This window comes from Cervus canadensis, chromosome 18 (genome assembly GCF_019320065.1).
Source record: "Cervus canadensis isolate Bull #8, Minnesota chromosome 18, ASM1932006v1, whole genome shotgun sequence".
Classification (NCBI taxonomy): Eukaryota; Metazoa; Chordata; class Mammalia; order Artiodactyla; family Cervidae; genus Cervus; species Cervus canadensis.
Genome location: NC_057403.1, coordinates 23,956,972 through 23,975,909, shown reverse-complemented (window position 1 = coordinate 23,975,909; position 18,938 = coordinate 23,956,972). Strand labels below are relative to the sequence as shown.

At 54.7% G+C, this 18,938-nt stretch overlaps 1 protein-coding gene and 1 long non-coding RNA gene across 5 annotated transcripts in view; one reads left to right on the top strand and one right to left on the bottom strand.

Moving 5' to 3' along the window:
- The window catches only part of LOC122421646, a 2,382-nt gene extending 1,225 nt beyond the window's left edge, over positions 1-1,157 (top strand). Inside the window, exons 2-4 of the long non-coding RNA XR_006263546.1 lie at positions 414-558; positions 670-747; positions 859-1,157. This is a non-coding gene — a long non-coding RNA (uncharacterized LOC122421646). The remainder of the gene's footprint in view (positions 1-413; positions 559-669; positions 748-858) is intronic.
- A 5,305-nt stretch (positions 1,158-6,462) lies between these two features.
- Positions 6,463-18,634, bottom strand: LRFN1 (leucine rich repeat and fibronectin type III domain containing 1). 4 transcript variants are annotated; one of them, XM_043437774.1, is made up of 5 exons: positions 18,564-18,634; positions 16,078-16,110; positions 13,800-13,854; positions 11,944-13,386; positions 6,463-8,213 (listed from the first exon to the last, which is right to left on the bottom strand). In XM_043437774.1, the coding sequence occupies exons 4-5, from the start codon at positions 13,347-13,349 to the stop codon at positions 7,304-7,306; spliced, it is 2,316 nt and encodes a 771-aa protein (XP_043293709.1). In that variant the 5' UTR covers positions 13,350-13,386; positions 13,800-13,854; positions 16,078-16,110; positions 18,564-18,634; the 3' UTR covers positions 6,463-7,303. The 4 variants fall into 4 exon arrangements, with proteins under 4 accessions (XP_043293709.1, XP_043293708.1, XP_043293710.1 ...); XM_043437773.1 differs by lacking the exon at positions 18,564-18,634 and adding an exon at positions 16,535-18,527; XM_043437775.1 differs by lacking the exon at positions 18,564-18,634 and adding an exon at positions 18,258-18,527.
- Between the last annotated feature and the right edge of the window lie 304 nt (positions 18,635-18,938).

The following is an 18,938-nucleotide window of genomic DNA, read 5'->3' as shown; positions in this document are numbered from 1 at the left end:
CCCCCCCCCCCCCCCCCCCCCCCCCCCCCCCCCCCGCCTTATCACCATCTACTCTCAGCACTGACTCCCTCTTCCCCTCGCCACTGACTCCCACCTCGGTCCCTCTCCATCCCCACCTCTTCAAACCTCTGTGAGCCCTCCCATGATTCACTTTTCATTTGTCCCTATTTCAGTTTTTCACCTGTCTCTTCCCCTGTCGTTCTGCCTCACCTGTATGTATCCCCTTCAACAGTCTCCTTCCACGTGTTCCCCTCTACTTGCTCCCTTGTAACCTGTCCCATCACCTGTGTCCATCGTGTGTCTCATGTCACCTGCCCTCCTCCCCTGGATTCCCTACCTGTCTCCACTTCACTGAGCGTTCTTGCCTATCCTTCCTCACCTTTCCACATCACCTGTTCTCTCTCACCTCTCAGGTGTGGGAGCATCCCATAGCCTTAGAGGCAGAGCTGGTCCTGACCCTGAAGCGTCCTGGGAGCTGTGATTACCTCATCCCTGGACCACACCCTGGAGCAGCCCCTTCTCACAATACACTACCTCCACTCCAAGCTCCAGGCCTGTGTGAGTGCCCAGGGCACCTGGGCTGGGTCTGTGGGTTCTGGGAAGATGGGACCTCACCCCTCTGTCCCAAGTCCTATCTCACACACCACCCTTTCCTGTGCTCGGGTCCAGGCTCAGCCCACAGCAGGCTGCAGGCCTCAGGGCCGCTTCCAGCACTGGCTGCATCAGCTCCAGGAGGCCCCAGAGAAGGTGAGTGACCCTGGAAGAGGATGAATATCTGGGCCCTGGGTAAGGTGGAGGCTGATGCCCAGGCAATGGGGAAACTGGGCATCAGTGGGAAACTTCTCATCTCTCCCACAGGAGTCTCAAGACAGCCTCAAGGCCTGCCACATTCAGCCTCTTCCACCTTCTCACTTGGGATGTGAATTGTGTCACCAGAAGAGACGTGTGCATCTGAAAACCAGGACCTATTCTCAGCCCATCTGAGACCCCAGACCTTCTTTATGCATTAACCCCAGTCCTGCCTGAAGATATTTCTTCTCACCCCCTTTTAAAAAAATATGTATTTATTTGGCTGCACTGGTCTTAGTTTCAGCACATGGGATCTTCCAGCTTCATTGCAGCATGCAGGATCTTTAGTTATAGCATGCGAACTCTCAGTTGTGGCATTTGAACTCTTAGTTGCAGCATGTAGGATCTAGTTCCCTGACCAGGGATGGAACCTGGACTCCCTGCATTGGGAGTGCAGAGTCTTAGCCACTAGAACATCAGGAAAGTCCCTCACCCCTTATTTATAGAGCTGCAGAAATAAACTGTAAGGAGTTGGAACATTCTGCAATAAGTGAATCCTTGAGTGTGTGTGTGTGTGTGTGTTACTGTGGGTCTGTGACTGAGTGTGGATGTCTGTGTGGTGCAAGCAAAATTCATTACAGGGTGCATATACTTGTGTGTGCCTGCCTTCTGTGACTATGTGTATATGCATCCAAGCAAGTATCTGCCCAAACCGGAGTCTGAAGATGCATAACAGCATATTCATGCCCACACGTGTGTAAGTGTATGTGTATTTGTGCACATGTTTATAAGTCTTTCCCTGTTTGTGTGAAATGTGTATCTCTCTTTTCCGTGTGTACCTAGGACAGATAGAAGTCTATATCAGGATTCTTTATCCTATAATAGGTGTCAGAAACCCAACTCAAATGGGTAGAACATAAATGAATGTATTATCATACATAATAAAAAGTGAGTTGGCAGGGCAGTTCTAGGATTCATTCACTTAATAATGTCACTGGGAAACCAGATTCTTTCCATCTCTGTTGACCAACTTTACTCTGGCTACCTCATGATCTCAAAATGGCAGCCATGGCTCCAGCTTTCACACAAACAATATCATCCAAGTTATAACAAACACCCTAAACATAATGGAGTGAAACAACAAATATCTTATTATGCTCACAGATTCTGTGGATTATGAAATTAGAGAAGGCCTAGTGTGGATCACCTGCCTCTGCAGTGGAAGGGCCATGAAATAAGCTAATTTATGTAAATAATTGAAAACAATTGGCAGAGGTTAAGCCCCATACATGCATTTATTGCTGTTGTTTTTTTTATTTTAGGATTTTTTTTTCTTCCCCAGCAGAGAGAAAATTCTTCCATTTGTTCCTTTCCTTCCTGCTTAGTTCACTGATATGAGGATGAGAGACTTGAAGCTGTGGTGGCCATTTTGTGACCATAAGGCAACAAGCCTAAAGTGTGAAACTGTTCTTCTAAGGAAGGTGGAACAAAAGAGTAGGATAATGGGTCATTGAGATAAGAAAACGTCTTGAGTCATGTTAATTAGGTTTTGTTTCTTGCAGCCTAATGTATCTTCAAAAGTCCATCTCTGTATGCCCAGCCAAAATCCAGAAAAAGTGACCAATTATTATTTGAATTTGAATCATGTAAGACAAATCTGAGTTCAGACATGAGTGGTGTAGTTGAAATAAGATTGCAAACCTCTGCTTGGAGATGCCAAGGCCTAAAAAAGAAATTTTGAACTGGATATATTTTGGTTTTGCCTGCCCAGAATCCCTGTCTCCTGGTAAAGCTTCTCAGTTTTCCTCTGGGGCATGAGCCCCCTTCCTCACTCCCTCATTGGTTGGACACACAACTCAGGTTTGCCCAATCACAGCACTCCATCTCCAGAGTACAAGGACAAGTCTTCCCTTGTAACTCCATGACAGGCTTTGCATAAGCTGTTTCATCTGCTTGGAACATGTCCCCCCTACTCTCCCATCACCACTATGTCTTCATCTAATTTCTGTTCATTCCCTATGTCTCATTAATATCACTTCCTCCTCCAAAAATTCTTCTGAGTGGTACTCTGGGGCTTCTATTGCTTTTATTATACCCAACAAGTTTTACCATCCTACTTTTCTGGTGACTATTTCGTTTCAACCAATGAAATTGCCAGTATTCTGCCATTTCTAATCTACAGAACTGGCAATTTCATATGGTTCAACCTAATATTTTTAACTCTTCCCCCTCTTTTTCCAGAGCCACACAATCTGAACATGTGACTGCGATCTGGCCAATCAAAGCATTCCATTCCCTTGGATAGCCCAGTCAGTGCAGGGTTGGCATGTGACCCTAGTCAAACCAACCAGAGCCCTTCCCTGGGATTTACTTTTATTTAGGACTGGAGGAGATTCTGCCATTTTACCTCTGGACTGTGGTGCTAGAAGGATTGAGTCTGTGTCTGTAAATATATAGCCATTTTCCCCACTACATGCAGTGGAAGGGGACACATCTGAGCTGAGACAAGTGGAGAAGAGAAATGAATGGGAAGAGTGTCCTAATGGAGTTGCGTCTCAATTCCAGTCTCTAAGGTCAAATTCCTTATAGTTTTGCCCTTGATTGTATCCTTCCTAGCTCTCCGAGCCAACAAATGCACACTTTTCCACACCTAATCAAGTTAAGCTGACTTCCCTTCACTTGCAGCCAAGACTCTGGCTAATACACTTCCCTGAACCTCTTGGCAGGGTCAGGCAACTCGTCTGTGCTCTGATAGGCTTTCTGTTTCTCCCATCACAGCCCTATTGCCATCTGTCTGTCTGAGCTTCAGGAGGGCAAGGACTGGTGCTTTCTGGGTCACTTTTGGATCTCCAGTGTCCAGTACAGGGCCAGGCACAGAGGAAATGCTCCAACACTCCCCTTGAATGATATCATGCCCTGTCTCACCTAATGTACTATTCCGTGGGTTTAAAGCTCTCAGTTTGGGCAGGGGGGTGGGGGTGGGGGAATGTCACTGCCATTGATAAATACTTCTCTGCTAAATGAAAGACCTGATGTTACAGAGGAAGGTGGGGGCTATCATTCAAAGGGCTGACCTAGGGACCATGTGGGCCCCAAATATGTCAAAGGGTGCATGCCAAGTTCTGAGGTGGCAGTTTCTGATTTTGCTGTGAAGACAGGCACACTGCAGTCAAAGCTGAATTCCTCACAGAAGTCAAGCCAAATACTGCCCCAGCTGAAACCCACAGCTGAGAATAAAATCTTGACTCTTGACCACAGCCCACGAGGCTCAGCAGAAGCTGCTCCCTGCTTGCCTCTCCCACTTGCTCTCCTCTCACTCTCCCCCTTACTCCAGTCCAGACACGCTGCCTCCAACACACGAAGCACACTCCTGCCTCAGGACCTTTGCACATGCTATTATCTTTGCTGGGAATGCTCTTCCCTGGCTCTTTCCACAGGGGGGTTTTCTCAGCTCCAATATCACCTTCCTTGACCTTCCAGTCAAAAGTAAGTCTCACCCAGATGTAGAGAATGGACATGTGGATATGGGGGCTTGATTGGGGGGAGGGTGAATTGGGAGACTGGGGTTGACACATGAGCACAGCCATGTATAAAAGAGACAGCTAGTGGGATCTTGCTGCATAGTGCAGGGAGCTCAGCTCAGTGCCCTGCGGTGACCTAGACAGGTGGGATGGGGTGGTGGGAGGTCCAAGAGTGAGGGAATGTGTGTATACCTATAGCTCATTCCCTTTGATGTACAGCAGAGTCTAACACGCCACTTTAAAGCAACTATACCCCAAGAAATAAATAAAATAAACCTCTCAATCATTCCACCCCATCACCCTGGTTTTTTTTTTTTTTTTTCCTGCTGCACCTGCACCCTACAGGTTGATATCTTTGACCAGGGATCGAACCCTGGCCCCCTGCATTGGGAGTGGGGAAGTCTTAACCACTGGTCCATCAGGGAAGTCTCCCATCAAAATGAGAATGTTTTCATTCTCTGTGTGACACTTATTCACTACCACTCATAATTTACTTGCTTGATTACTGTCTCCTGCCTCTAGAATATAAGCTCCATGGGGTAGGGGTCTCTTGTTTCATCTGTTTTGTTCACTGTGGTATCCCCTGCACAGAGCTAGGTACATAGCACATGCTCAGTAAAGCTTTATCGGGTGGAGCTGAGACAGTACAGTCAGACAGTTAGGTGTGCAGGATAAAAAGGCAGTAAATTCTCCAATCATGGCTCTGCCGTTTACAGACTGCATGGTCTTGGGCAAGCTGCTTACCTGTCTGAACTTGTTTCCTTGTCTAGAAAAGGGGGTGCACAAGGCCTCCCACCTTCTGAGATGGCCCACACTCTGTGGAGTGTGTTTCCCTCTAAGCAAATCAACTTACCTAGCCTAAAATAAATAAGAGGGTGCACACACCGCACACATCTGTTTTGGAGTATAGACGTGATCACGCTTCCTCCCTGAGTAAGTCCGTTTTGTGCTCTGTGCCAGGACTGAGCTGCACGCTCTATTCATGCTTCAGGGAGGGTTTGTGAGCACCAAGGCTGGTGTGTGGGAAGCCCTGGGTACCCAGGAGTCGTGATGACTGAGATAGATAAGTGCGGCTGGGCCGCTGGGTGATGCCGGCCTGTGATTCTCTGGTGCCTCTGTCCTTGCTGCCTCCCACCATCTGCCCAGATCCATCCCCCTCCCTCCTGCTCCGTTGCTATTTCTGTCTTTCTCTCCTCCTCCCCAGGCCTCAGGAGGCTCCTGGTTGGCATGAAGCCTTCTTCCTTCTTCCCCAGGATCAGAAAAGTTTTCACTGCAGGACCCATCCACCCTCCCCAAAAAAACTTCCCTTCTCCAACCACAGCCCACACCCTTGTCTGAGAAACTCCCCCCCACCCCATGCCAACCTATGCCCTCAAGTAGACCCCTTCTCTACCTCCTAAGATCCCTCAGGTTCCAGGCAGCATGACCCATGAGTCCTTTCCCCTGTCCCCTCTCCCACCAGGCTAGCTTTCAATACCCAGGCTCAGTTAATTAAGGTCCTCGAGGCCATTCCCCAGCCTCCAGACACAAACATCCGAGGCTACATTTTGTAGTAGAGTGGAACAGATACTGAGGTCAAACTGCCAACTCCATTTCTTCACCAGGGGAGCATTGGGCAAGTGACTTCACTTCTCCCTGGTGTAGATTCCTGTCTGTAAAATGGGGCCAAGCGTATCGACCCCCAACAGCTGTCGGACCTCAGAGAGATGAGCTGTGCTTAGCACAATGCCTATGTGGAAAATGAACACTCCCTAGTTGCTCGGCACTAAAGGCTCAGAAGGCTGCCTGCCGTTTTAAATCCCAAGTTTGTTACCTTCTGGTTATGCGACCTGTAACAAGTTGCTTTACTTCTGGACCCCAGTTTTCTCATCTATAAAATGGGGTCATGGTACTGATGTCCTAGGGTTGTTGTGAGGATTAAACAACATAAGTGCTTGGCAATAGTTAAGCACTCATTAAACCTTAGCTATTGTTTCTGTTTTTTATGTATTATTCCCCACCTCTAAGTCTCTCAAAGGGTAGGAAACTGCAAATCTCCCTGGTCACAGTCTGCCGTCCGACCTTTAGTCTCACTTAACGTCCTAGAGCTGTAATCTAGGCCACGCCCCCCAACCTCCCAAGACACTTGAACACACACAGAGGTCAGCAGAGCGGCCTCAGACACAGAAAAAAGTTTAATTCTCCTGCGGCGGAGGGTCCCGGCTCCGGTAGCGAGGGGGATTTGGTTTTGGATTTTGTTTCCTGTGGGGATTTCACTTGGGAGTAAGAGGAAGGAGTCGGGGAGAGTCTGGTCCTTCCGGTGGGACCTGCCCGGGAGAATTGTGTACTGGGGGAGATAATCCGGTGAGACAAGGAGGCTGGACGCCATACGGGAGAACAGACGACGGGACAGTGAAAAGAGAGACGAATAGGGAAGGACGGAAGACAGAGAAGACAGAGGGCGGGACAGAGACAAACGAGGGGAACAGAGAAAAGGGGACCCCAAGCCAGACCCGACGACGGGACCAGGGAATTGAATGGGGTTGGGGGGTGGAGGGGCTTTGGAGGCCGCCGCGGGACAGAATAGGATCTAGTCCAGCCAGATACGTGAAATGGGCCCCTCGCCCCTGCCCCGGGTCCCGGGCGGGGGGAGGGGGCTCGTGTCTCAGTGCTGCAGTGTCGGGGGGGCCCTGCCCCTCCCCGCGCTTCGCTGTGTAAGGCACCGGCTCCAGCGAGGTCCGCGAGCGCGCGGGGGGAGGGGCAGGAGGGGGGCTTGGCGTCCACGGGGGAGGGGAGCCCGGCGGCCCGCCCTCAAACCCCCCGAGCGCGGGGGCGTGGCCTCGGGCCACCGCCCAGGCAGCCCGCGCCCCGCTCCAGGGGGAAGGGTGCTCCTCCCCTCCAGTCCGACGACGTGTAGGCTCGGCGCTTTCACCCCCGAATCCTGCCCTAAACGTCAGAGCGGCTGGGCGTTTGTCCGTGGCACCCAGGCGTCCCGGCGCCCGCCCGCCGGCCGCTCACACGGTACTTTCCAGCATCCACTCGGTGCTGGTAAAGGCCAGGCGCGCCCTGGCGGAGCCCAGCCCCAGGTCTTCGTCCTCCCCGGCCGCGCCCCCTCCGGCCCCGTCCAGGTGCGGCGTGGACCGGTGGCGCTTTGTCCGCCGGGCGCGGCGCGGGTAACTGTGGCTCTGGAAGAGCGCCCCGTAGTCCCCGTCGAACGAATAACGCTGCTGAGGCCTCGGCCGGGCCGGGGCTCCCCCAGGAACCAGAGCTAAAGTGGGGGGCGGTGAAGCCGGCGGTCCCAGGGCCCCGGAACGGCTCCTCCGAGGGCCCGCCGCGGCCCGGGACTCCTCCCCGGAGGTTTCCTCGGATGGCAGCAGGCACAGCGAGGTGGCCGAGCCGCCCAGGGAACGTCCAAGGGCCGCCTCCGTTTCCGCGGAAGCCAGGTCGGCCGCCGCGGCCTTCGCCTCGACGGCCGCCGCCGCCGCAGCCGCGGGAGCCGCCACCTCGCGCAGCGCCTCGTAGCGGTCGGGCGCCGGCGGGGGCGGGGCCTGCGTTGCGCCTGCGCCGTTGGTCTGCGAGCACACGTGGCTGACCCGCGGAGGCGACCTGGAGGTGCCCTTGACTCGGCGGCCATCCCCATCGCCGTAGACCTTGTAGCGGATCATGAGCAGAACGATGAAAACGAGGACGGAGGCGACAATGACACCCCCGATGGCGATGATCATGGTGCCGCCCAAGAAATGGGCCCTCAGCGGGCGGCAGGGTGCCGGATCCCCAGCGGTAGTAAACTGCACGCAGCCCACCACTCGGGTGGCCGGCAGTGCCGTGGCCCCATCGTCGTAGACGGCCAGCACGCACAGGTCGTAGGCGCGGCCCGCTGCCAGATCATTCACCAGGAAGGTCTGGCTGGTGGATGGGATCATCCTGCAGGAGGGGGCGGGATCAGCGCCGGGTTAGCTCCACTCTGAACCAGGCTGCTTCCCTTGCATGTCCCCACCACCCGTGGGGACCTATCCATGCCTCCCTGCCAGTGTCTCACCCCTACTGGGACAACAGCAGCCACTGAAGCACCAAATTCCCACCCTCTCAGGACCTTTGGTATAGGCCACGCCCCTTATCTGCAGGCCCCACCGTCAGACCCACTCCTCACCCGTGTCTCCCCTCTTCTATGTATCCTGGCCCCTGCCAGGAAGGAATGCTACAGCTTTTATGCCCTGCTCTCAAGGGGCTTGCTCCCTAGCAATGGCTCATTCCTACTGGGACAAGTGCCATTCAAGCGCTCTTATCTACATATTCCCACCCTTTAAGGGGATGGATGCTACAGGCCATGCCCCCTTACCTGCAAGCCTCACTCTCACTGGGGTGGACTAGCAGGTTACCTCATGCTCCCAGTCTTACTCCTACTGGGACAATGGATGCTCTTCTAGTTCCTCTCTTCTACATGTTCCTGCCCCTCCAAGGAAACCATGATACAGACCACTCCCCCTCATCTGCATATCCCACCCTTGGGTATACATACACCTCTCCTAGAAGCATCTATCTTATCAGACAATTTCCAAGCCCCTCCACTACATATTCCTGCCCACCAAGGGGCCAGGGCTAAAGGCCACTTCCCTTCTGATTGACAAATACCTTCCAAACCACACTCCACAATGGCCCATGGGAGATGGTTCCCATACTGGGCCTCGGACCATGTCGACTCTTTGCATGTACCCAGATATCAGAGGCAACCACTTTATGTGCACGCCCTGCCCTATACTACCTGAAGTCACTACACCATGCCCCCAGGTAAGTTTCATCCATAATTGGGGCAAATGCAGCCAAGAAAGCATGCCCCTTTCTTGCCATGGACCCCTGCCCTCAAACAAGTGGCAGTGTAGAGAAGTGATTAAGCTGACAAAGTCTGAGAGCCACGATGCCAGAGTTTGCGTTTCTTTTCTGCTGCTTGCTAGCTCTGTAACCTCAGGCAGGTTTCTTAACCTCTCTGTGTCTCATTTCCCCCACTGAGGTTATTAAGAATTCCTACCCCATAGAAATGGTGTGAAGTATGATGAGTTAACATCCCCAAAGCCTGGCACTTAATAATTTCATTAACAGCCGGCATCCCACCCGATGCTGGCTTTGCTGTGGCTCACACTCTCCTACAAGTTGCTTCCCTCCCCGTCTATAAGAACCATTCCCCCTGGGCCTTGCCCCTCTTCTGTTGGGCACATCCCTTCCATGCTCGATGTTGGCTAAGCTGGGACTGCCACACCCACACAGATTTGCATGCAGTCAATCTCACAGGCTCTCCTCTCCCACAAAGCTCTTAGCAGGTCATCAGAGACGTGAACCGCCTCTTCATCTGAGTGGGGACAATACTGCAGGGGCACCACCTCCTCTAAAGGCCATGCCCCCACCTCCTCAGGCCTCTTACCTCTCAGAAGCATCCCCTTTCCTCCAGCCACACCACCTTCTTCTGGTCCTGAAACCCACCTCAGTTCCTCCACCTCCAGAAGTCTCCACCATCACCAAGAGCCATCCTCCCCCCAAAAGACTACACATCAGGGGCCCACCACCTCTCCAACTCTCCCCCTGCCTGCCACTTCCCAGACCACTGCCCCCCTACCAACTCCATCCAACCTTGGGCCCCTGGCTCTAAGTCTTCCTCTTCCTCTCGTCTTCCCTCTCAGAGAGTCTTGGGCTCCTTTTGCTCCTTCCCCTAAAATAACCAGTTGCTAGGGGTTCCCCCCTTTTCAAGGACAGAAGCTGGCTCCTTAAGAAAGCTTGAGCCCATGTGTCTCTAATTGGCTGTAAGGCCCAAGCAAGCCGCAGAGCAGGCTTCTGATTGGTTGTCACCTCCTCCCATGGCAGCAGTGAGGGAGTTAACCCCTGCAGTGCTGCAGCACAGGCACCTGCAACGAGGGACAGAGGACTGGGACTGTGTAGCCCTGAGGGGAAGGGAAGAGTCCTAGGGTCTGTTGCCCAGTTGGAGACAGAGGGCCATCAACATCTGCAGAAATGCTGGGTCTGGGGGCCCATGAACCTCCCCCTAACCTGCCATGTAGTGACCACGGGTTAGAGAGAGAAGGAAAACGAGAAAGAGAGAGGTGGAGAATCACAGAAACCAGGAGCTGTTTACACAAATCTATTATCCCTCTCCCCTAATCCCAGCCTAGCAAACAGTAGTCACCTGATAAACAAGTGTTCAATGTAAAAAGGGCAGAATTGGGAGTTAGAAGGGTAAGAGCTGGAATCTTGGTTCCGTCTCTTTCTGTGTGACCTTGAACAAGTGACTTCTCCCACTAAGCCTCAGTTTCCCTGTCTATAAAATGGGAGGGGGGAATCATAGCTGCCTCACAGTAAAGTTGGGAAGGCCAAATGGAGTAGTATCCTTTGGTAGTACCTTATAGAAGTTTTTGTTTTGTCCATTTGTTTGCCCTAATGTTTTTAAGACTGGGTCAGTGTCTTATCCATCTCAGTAGGCCCAGGGCCCAGCATGGAACTGGCACAAAGTGGGCATTTATTCAGTGTTTGGTGACCAAATTCAAAACGAGAAGAAAATGAGTATGACAGAGACAAGAGAAAAGGAAGGCATCACCTCATTCAACCAATGATGGGAAAGCACCTACTGTGTGCCAGGACCATGGCCAAGAGAACTGGGTGAGGTGAAGATGGAAGCCAAGAGGCAGGCTTCTTGGTGTGGGTCTAAGCACCCACAAGATCAGGAGCTGCCCACAGGTGGGGAAATGGCTCCACCCCCTCTGGAGCACCCAAGGTATGTCATACAAAGGATTAAACATTCAGCAAGCACTCTGCAATGTGCCTAAGGGAGGCAGAGCCAGGACAAAGCAGAGATATGCACAGAGCCCACAACCGCTGAGCAAACGCCCGCTGTATGCCAGGTCAATTGCTGTGAACCACACTCCCGAGATGGAGAGACAAGGCAAAGCCAAGACTGAAATTCATCATATACTCTCTGCCTCCTTTCTCTGGGCTCCCTAGGGCAGGGCTTGGTCTCTTGGTCTCCTTGTGTCTCTCCCACCCAGCTGAGGGTCTGGCACATAGCAGGGGCTTAGTTCCTCATGAGAACAGAAAGGAGAGAAGGTAGAGAGACAGACAAAAGTGAGAGCAAGAGAAAATCAGAGATGATAGGGGGAAAGTACCTCTTTAACATCAGTCTACACCATAGGGATCTGTCCAGGCCAGGGCAATGGCTTCTAACCCAATGGATGGTGGAAACAACTTACATCCTTTTCTCATACTTTTGTTTCTATATTGTACCCAATGTGTTGATACAGTAGCCTTGTGATTTCTAAATATAAATGCAACTGTAACTATATATGTGTGAGTATATTTCCTGCTCTTAAGAATGTCTAACTGACAAGGTAGATGATCAGACAGCTTTGGTGAGCAGTGATGTAGACCCTGGGCCCCATGAGAGCAGAGACCATGCTGGGTGCATTCAAGGTGATAAATCGCTCAAGTGGGTGCTCCAGGATTTGCAAGATGTGTGAAAAACAAAGATAAGAAATAGAAAGAGAAGGAAATAGGGCAAATGGGAGCCACAGATCACTCTACAAGCCCCTCTAGAACCCCAGCTGAGCAAGAAGGCCGAGGGAGGCGGAGGGAGGGCCCCTGAGGCAGGAGGAGGTCCGGGGACTCTAACACCCACCTGTAGACAAGAGAGTCGTCTGCGGAGCTGTTGTACTGCACCTGGTACATGCGGATGCCAGGCACGGGCCTCTGGGCCGGCCAGCGGATGAGCACAGAGTTGGAGGTGAGCTCGGCCGCCACGAGCCGGCGCTCAGCCGCCGACTCATTGGCTCCAGGTCGGCCAGGCGTGGCGATGTCCGAGGAGCCAGGCTCCGTGAGAGGCGGCGGGGCAGCAGGCGGGGGCGCCATCAGAGGCAGAGGCACGACGCACACCTCCACCGGTGCGGTGGCTTCCCCGGCGGCGTTGGAGGCGATGCAAGTGAACGTGCCGCTGTCCCGCAAGGTGGTGATGGTCACATCCAGGGTCCCATCCCCCCGGACCCGGGTCCGGCTCGAGTTCCCCAGCAGGCGCCCGTCGGGTGCCACCCAGTGCACCACGGGCTCAGGGTCCCCCACGGCGCGGCACCGCAGGCTGACCGCCTGGCCCTCCACCACCAGGGCCCGGCCGCCCGCCTGCCGCGTGATCAGCGGAGGCTCACACAGAAACTCCTCCTCGGGGATGGACCAGAAGTAGCGGTCGGTGAGGTGCTCCGGCGTGGCACACGTCTCCAGGTCGTCCTCCCTGGTCAGCCGCCGCAGCCACAGCAGCTCACAGTTGCAGTGCAGGGGGTTGCCGCCGAAGCTGACCGTGAGCGGCGTGGGCGGCTTGGGTCCCGGACCTTGGGACCGCAGGAAGAGCCCATCAGGGGGCAGTTTATGCAGGCGGTTGGAGGTCATGTCCAGGCGAACCAGTTTGTGAAGCTGCACAAAGGTCCCTTCGGCGATGTGGTCGATGAGGTTGTGGTCCAGCGTGAGGGTGTTGAGGTTCACCATCTGGCCCACGGCCTCCCAGGGCAGGGCCTCCAGGTTGTTGTAGGACAGATCCAGGTCCTCCACGGTGGACAGGAAGGCGTCGAAAGCGGCCGACTCCACCCGGCGGATCTGGTTGTTACCCAGGATCAGGTGGCGGAGGTTGCCCAAACCCCGGAGCTGGTCGCCTCGGACCTCTGCCAGCCGGTTGCTGTCGAGGTGCAGGGCGCGGAGGGCGCGCAGGTCCGCAAAGGCGCCCGCTGCCACCTGGCCAATGGTGTTCCGGGAGAGGGTGAGGTGTACCAGGCTGGTCATGTTGGCGAAGTCTCGGCGGCGGATGGCCGCGATAAAGTTGTCGGTGAGCCGCAGCTCCACCACGCGCCGGTCGATAGCCGGCGGCACGAAGAGCAAGCCGGTCTTGGCGCACAGCATGGTCAGCGTGGGCGCCACGTTCTGGCAGATGCAGCGGCCAGGGCAGGGCTGGCCCCGCGATGCCCCTGCCCAGAGAAGCAGCAGAAAGGGCAGGGCAGTAGGCGGCAGCGAGAGGAGCGCTGAGGAGAAGGGGCCCGGAGCCATGGTGCAGGGGGGAGGCAGGAGGAGCGGGAGGTGAGATCTGCAAGGAAGGAGAAGGGTCAGCCAGGCGTAGGGCTTGACCACCTGCCTGGCCACCCTGGGATGTCCCGCTTGGAGTGTGCCCCACATCCATCCCTTCCTGACAACTGGGTCCTGTAGGATGGTGACAGAACTGACCATCAGCTGGCATGCACTTGTGACCAGATCACATCACTTCCATGCTGCTTGGTAAATTACCACTGCCCCACCTCTGAGTGTCTAACCCCCACCTCTGCCCCTCTTCCAGGAGCTCCCAGACCTCTCATGACCTCTCAACCAGAGGGATGACATCTGGCCTGGCCTGCGCCTTCTAGTACCCACAAAATATTTTGAAAAATCACTGCTGACTAGGGTTTAAAGTCATGGATTTCAAAACCATACTCCCTGGGTTCAAATCCCAACCCTGACACTTACTAGCTGTGTGATCTCGGGCAAGTGTCTGAACCTCTCTGAATCTCGGTTTCTTCATCTGTAAAATGGAGACAAAAACAGGCCTTACCTCTGTGAGGATGAACTGGATTAATGAGCATAGTATACTCAGAACAGTGCCTGGCACATAAAATGTGTTCAATACATGTTAGTGTATAACTATTATTATCATCATCATCAAGTGTCCAGTAGGTGCCATGCATAGAAATGTTCACTATTATTAAAAGCAAGGGCTTTGAAATCAAATAGACTCGGGTTCAAGTCCTGGCTCCCCCAACTTGCTAACTCTGTGACCCCAAACCAATGATTTTCCCGAGCTAGGCCATAATTTCCTGATTTGTAAAGTGGTCTGATAATTGTACTATCGTCATTGGGTTGTTGCAAGAGTTCAGTGAGCTCATTCATAGGGGTCACGGAGCATAGGACCAGGCACAGAGTACATATTCAATAAATATTAAGGGTAACACCCCCCCCCACCTTTGGCAGTGGGGAGGGGGGATTGTACTGAAGGTAGGAGGGGCTGAGAAAAGAGCAGTCTCCCTGCTCCGTCTTGGGAAGTCCTTCTCTGAGCCCGGTTTCCTTCTGGCCTCTGCTGAGGGCCCAAGCAGGGGGCAGACTTTCATGTTCACATTAATGGGTACAACACAAGGCCCCATACATGCCTACACACACACACACACACACACACACACACACACACACAGAGGCTGTGCCTCTGCTCCAGGCAAAACCTTCCGGCTGGGATTCCCCCTGCGGCAGCTGCAACCCACGACATGTCAGCTCCCATCACAACACGGGGTGGGTGGGGGGTGAAGAGGAAAGGATGGGAAGGGGGTGTCCCTGACACTGTTTTCACCCCACCCCATGCCCCAGTCCCTGCTGGCCCACCTCCCAGGAATCTGCAGTTTGGGGCTGTGGCCTCATGTGGCCCTGATCCTTCAGCCCACAGGCAAAGGGGGACTGTGGATGCAGAGAAGGGACCAAGAGAATCAGAGAGAGAGAGACGAGACAGAGAGAGACAAGGGGGAGGGAGGGATGAACTGGCAGACAAAGAGACAGATTCAGAGAGAGACAGAAAAAGAGAGACAAAGAGACAACAAGAGAAAGAATCTGAAAGACAGGTGAAGAGACAGGGAGCAAGTCGGAGGCAAAGAGAGAAAAACTTGAGTGGAGACCCACACAGAAAAGAGAGACTGAGACATCGAGATGGAGAGAGGGAGAGACAGGAAGAGAAAGTAAGAGTGTTACACAGATGAAGACCAGAAGAAAGAGACTGAGGAAGACAGTGATGGGGCTGAAAAAAGAAAAAGAGGCAAAGTCAGAGCATCTCTTCATCTCTGAGCGACCCCCCACCACCACCACTAACTGTCATGCACTCCCTCTGGGACACTGCTCTAATTCCGACAGAAAATCCTGGCCTGGGAGGTGGCCAGAAGTAGGAGGCGCAGCTCTGCACCTGCGTGGCTGTAAGCTCTCTGGGGCTCAGAACCACTATCTATGAAACCAGAAGGCCCACAGCCAGGGTGGGACTCAAGTTGAAACAGTGTAATACTAACAATGAAAATAGCTAACATTTATTGAGAGGCAGTATGGCACTGCCCACAGAATCTGGCCCCCAGCTGCCAGGTTCACACCCCAATTCCCTGCCATATGACTTCCCCTCTTTGGGCCTCAGTGTGTCCATCTGTCAAATGGGGATGATAGCACCTACCTCATAGGATTGTTGTGAGGATTAAATGAGATAATCCGCTGTAACATACTTAGAGTAGTTGCTGATGGAGTAAACGCTATATAAATGTTAACAGCTGCTGTTAAATGATCATTTGCTCTGGCTCTCTCTCAACCACCAGTAGGTCTGATTATCAGGAGATGTCCCCACATACATGCACATACACACACAAAATGGTAAACAATATCCACGCCACCATCCAAATGCAGGGTCATTTCATGTCAGGAAACTCTTGCCTCCTTTATTAACATGAAGAAACTTCCCTTTTCTGACCACTTTACTCAGCCTAAAAGGTGATACCTCCAGGCCTGAGACCCCACCTACCATCCACACCATCGTTCTACGAAACTCTTACCCAAACAAGACATTCTTGACCTTGTCACCAACCTCCAGCCTGGGGGGCACCTGGCCCCTCAGGACACTGCTATACTTGCCACTAAAATTCATACAAGGCAGCACTCCAGGCCTCTGACTCTCTCAGAGTAAACCCAATCACTTCACATCTCTCTCCCCAGCCTGAGGGACCCCACTCACCTCTCTTCAGGCAGTCAGGGCCTGGGCCAGTACCTGCAAAGCAACAAAAGCACACTGTTAGCATCCTTCTGGCTCCTCTCCCAAGACCCTCCTCAGAGACCATCTCAGCCCAGGAAGCCCCTGCCGTGATCACTCTCTCAGCCCTCCTGCTGTAGGTTCTGCAGGGTCTCAGGCGGACCCTGGAAGTCACCTCTGGAAATCAAGGAGTCTAAGCCCCAGACTTTTCACCTTCCAAATCCCAAGAGTCTAGGACTTTAGTTCTTTGTCCTCTGGGGGCTCAAGAGGCCGAGGTCCCCATCCTCCCCTTCCCTTAGACCCAACAGTCCAGGTCTCAGTTCCCTCCTTTCTCAAGATCCAGGAATCTGGTCCCTCAGCTCTCTATCTCTTCAAACCCAGGATGCTAGGCTCCCAGCCTCCTCCTTCCAGAATTCACATCCCAGTCCCCAACTTCAAAGACCTGAACAGTAGCAGGAGCTGGGGGAGGATCAGAAGTTCCCATCTTCGCCATCAGACCATGGTTACCCCAACACATGTGGACATGCCAAAACCCACATGGGCCCACAACTCATGACTCTGTATCTGAATTCCCATGGACACAGCAGCATATGTGTGCCCCCGCCCTCTGAAGGCTCTTGGTCCAGGATGTGGACACACTTGTGTCCATGGATCCCAGCATACCACAGGTCATGCCACGTGGGCCCCCATCTCACTGGGCCCATAAGTGGGGTCAGCCTATGTCAAGGACACAGGCACATGTGCACATATCATCCTGCATGTCTGTATGTGAACATACACAACCCCACTCTTCAGATACCAACACAAATGCGCAAATGGACTCAGAGTAGACACAGACCCTCGAGGTTGACACACCTGCACACAACCACACGTACAACATTGCCTTTTCCCTTGCACACTCACACAGAGGCACACACACAACTGTGAAACCCATGTGTCCCCTGGTGCATGCATCTATAACAAAGCTACCCTTGCACACTCACCAACACACATGTAACAGATGCTCACGCACACAAAGATACACAGGTGTATACACACGCTCTTAAATACCCAACACACTCATACAACTTCATGTACCCCTAGTATGCACGGTCACAAAGCTGGTACATTCCCACACTAACAGATGCACAAATGCACACACTAGCCTATACACACCTCACACACATGCACAGAACCACAACAGGAACAGACACTGACAAGGCAGATAACACACTCCAAAAAGCACATGGGTACAAAAAGACCCACCTTTGCACAGACACTCAGAGATGTTCACTCATAACGGCACATGCTCACATAACTGCCCTGTGAGGGATTTACACACTTACAAATACACACAAAATATTGAACCCCACTGGCAGAGTCAACAGATAGGCAGAGAACCACACTCACACACAGTCATGGACACACATCCCTCCCAGCCCTGAGGCACCCCCGCCCCACCTACTTCCTAGGCCAGGGAAACCCTAACACCCGTCCCTCAGCACACCCCCTTCCCCAGCCAGGTCAGAGTTCAGAGGGCTGGGGGCCTGAGCTGAAGAGCACCTGGTCAGAGGCAATCCTCCGACCAGCAGCCCAAAGGTCCCCAGGCCGGCCATCTGGATGTGGGCACCTCCAGCCCCATCTGCAGAGATCTGGCCGGGAGGGGACTGGGGTGGGATGGGTGGGAGAGGGCCGGGTCTGCGTCCCTCCCTCCGGCCCATCTGTCCACCCCTCGGCCTCTCATCCCTCCATCTGTCCACCTACCGGCTGCCCATCCCCCCCTACCCAGCCACCAGGAAGGGGAAGACATGGCCGTCTCCCCCAAGGACCGCCGAGGACCCCCCCCAACAGTTGACATGGACCGAGGGAGCGGCAAACTCCCCTCCCCCAAACCCACACAGAGGCCCCACAAGGCGCTGAGCCCCAGCCCCCCCACCCCCGCCGGGAACCTGCCATGGACGCACAGACACACACCCTTGGAGACATACAACCCGCAGACACACACACACACACACACACACAAATGGACACCCGAGCGGGCACACCCGGCTACACAGACCCTGGGATGGACATCCAATCTGGACACAAACACCCAACGCAGCTAACCGCGGGAACACACTCACGCGGGGGGGGGGGGGGGGGGGGGGGAGAACCCACACCTGGGCACACAACCCACGCACACACACCTGCACACAGCCCCTCCGATGGGCGCGCGACAGCCCCCCAGACACACAGCCGAAGGGGCAGCCACCCGGGGGGACACACACGCACGGCCGGACACAGCACCTCGGCTCGACACCCGGCACACACCCGGATGGCCACACAAGCAGGGCGCCGCACACGCCGGCGCCGGGCACACACAGGGCCGCGCGAGCGCACGCCGGGCCCGCCGCAGCGCCGCGGACACACACTCACACGCTCGCACGCTCACACCCGCGCTCACACCGGCGCCCCCGCCCGCCGCCTCCCCGGCCGCTGCGGGCCGAGCTCACCCAGCCCGGGGGGGCCCCGGGCCCGGCCCCGCCGCCGCCGCCTCGCTCCGCGCCATGGTGGGGGGAGGGCCGGGGGAGGGGGCGCGGTGCCGCGGGGCCGCCTCCCTCCCGCCTCCCGCCCTCCCTCCCGAGCCGCCGCCGAGCTCCGCCCTCCGCGCCGCCCGCCGCCCGAGCCCCGCCGCCGCCACCGCCGCAAGGGGGGAGGGGGCGCAGACCCGAGGGGCCGGGCGCGGCGGCCGCAAGCCCCCGACCCCCGCCCCGGGGTCCTCCGCAGACCCCTCTCCACTGCGGAGCCGCCGGCCCGCCCCCAACCCCTCCCCAGCCCCACCTCCAGCCCAGCCGGCTTCCCCAGAGACCACCAGACCACGCCCCGAC

Bases quoted from the DNA above. Each gene is read 5' to 3' on its own strand.
- LRFN1 (XM_043437774.1), bottom strand. From the start codon at position 13,349: ATGGCTCCGGGCCCCTTCTCCTCAGCGCTCCTCTCGCTGCCGCCTACT. The intron at 8,214-11,943 runs GTGGGTGTTAGA...CCCCTCCTGCAG, and splicing joins GACGACTCTCTTGTCTACAG to GATGATCCCATCCACCAGCC.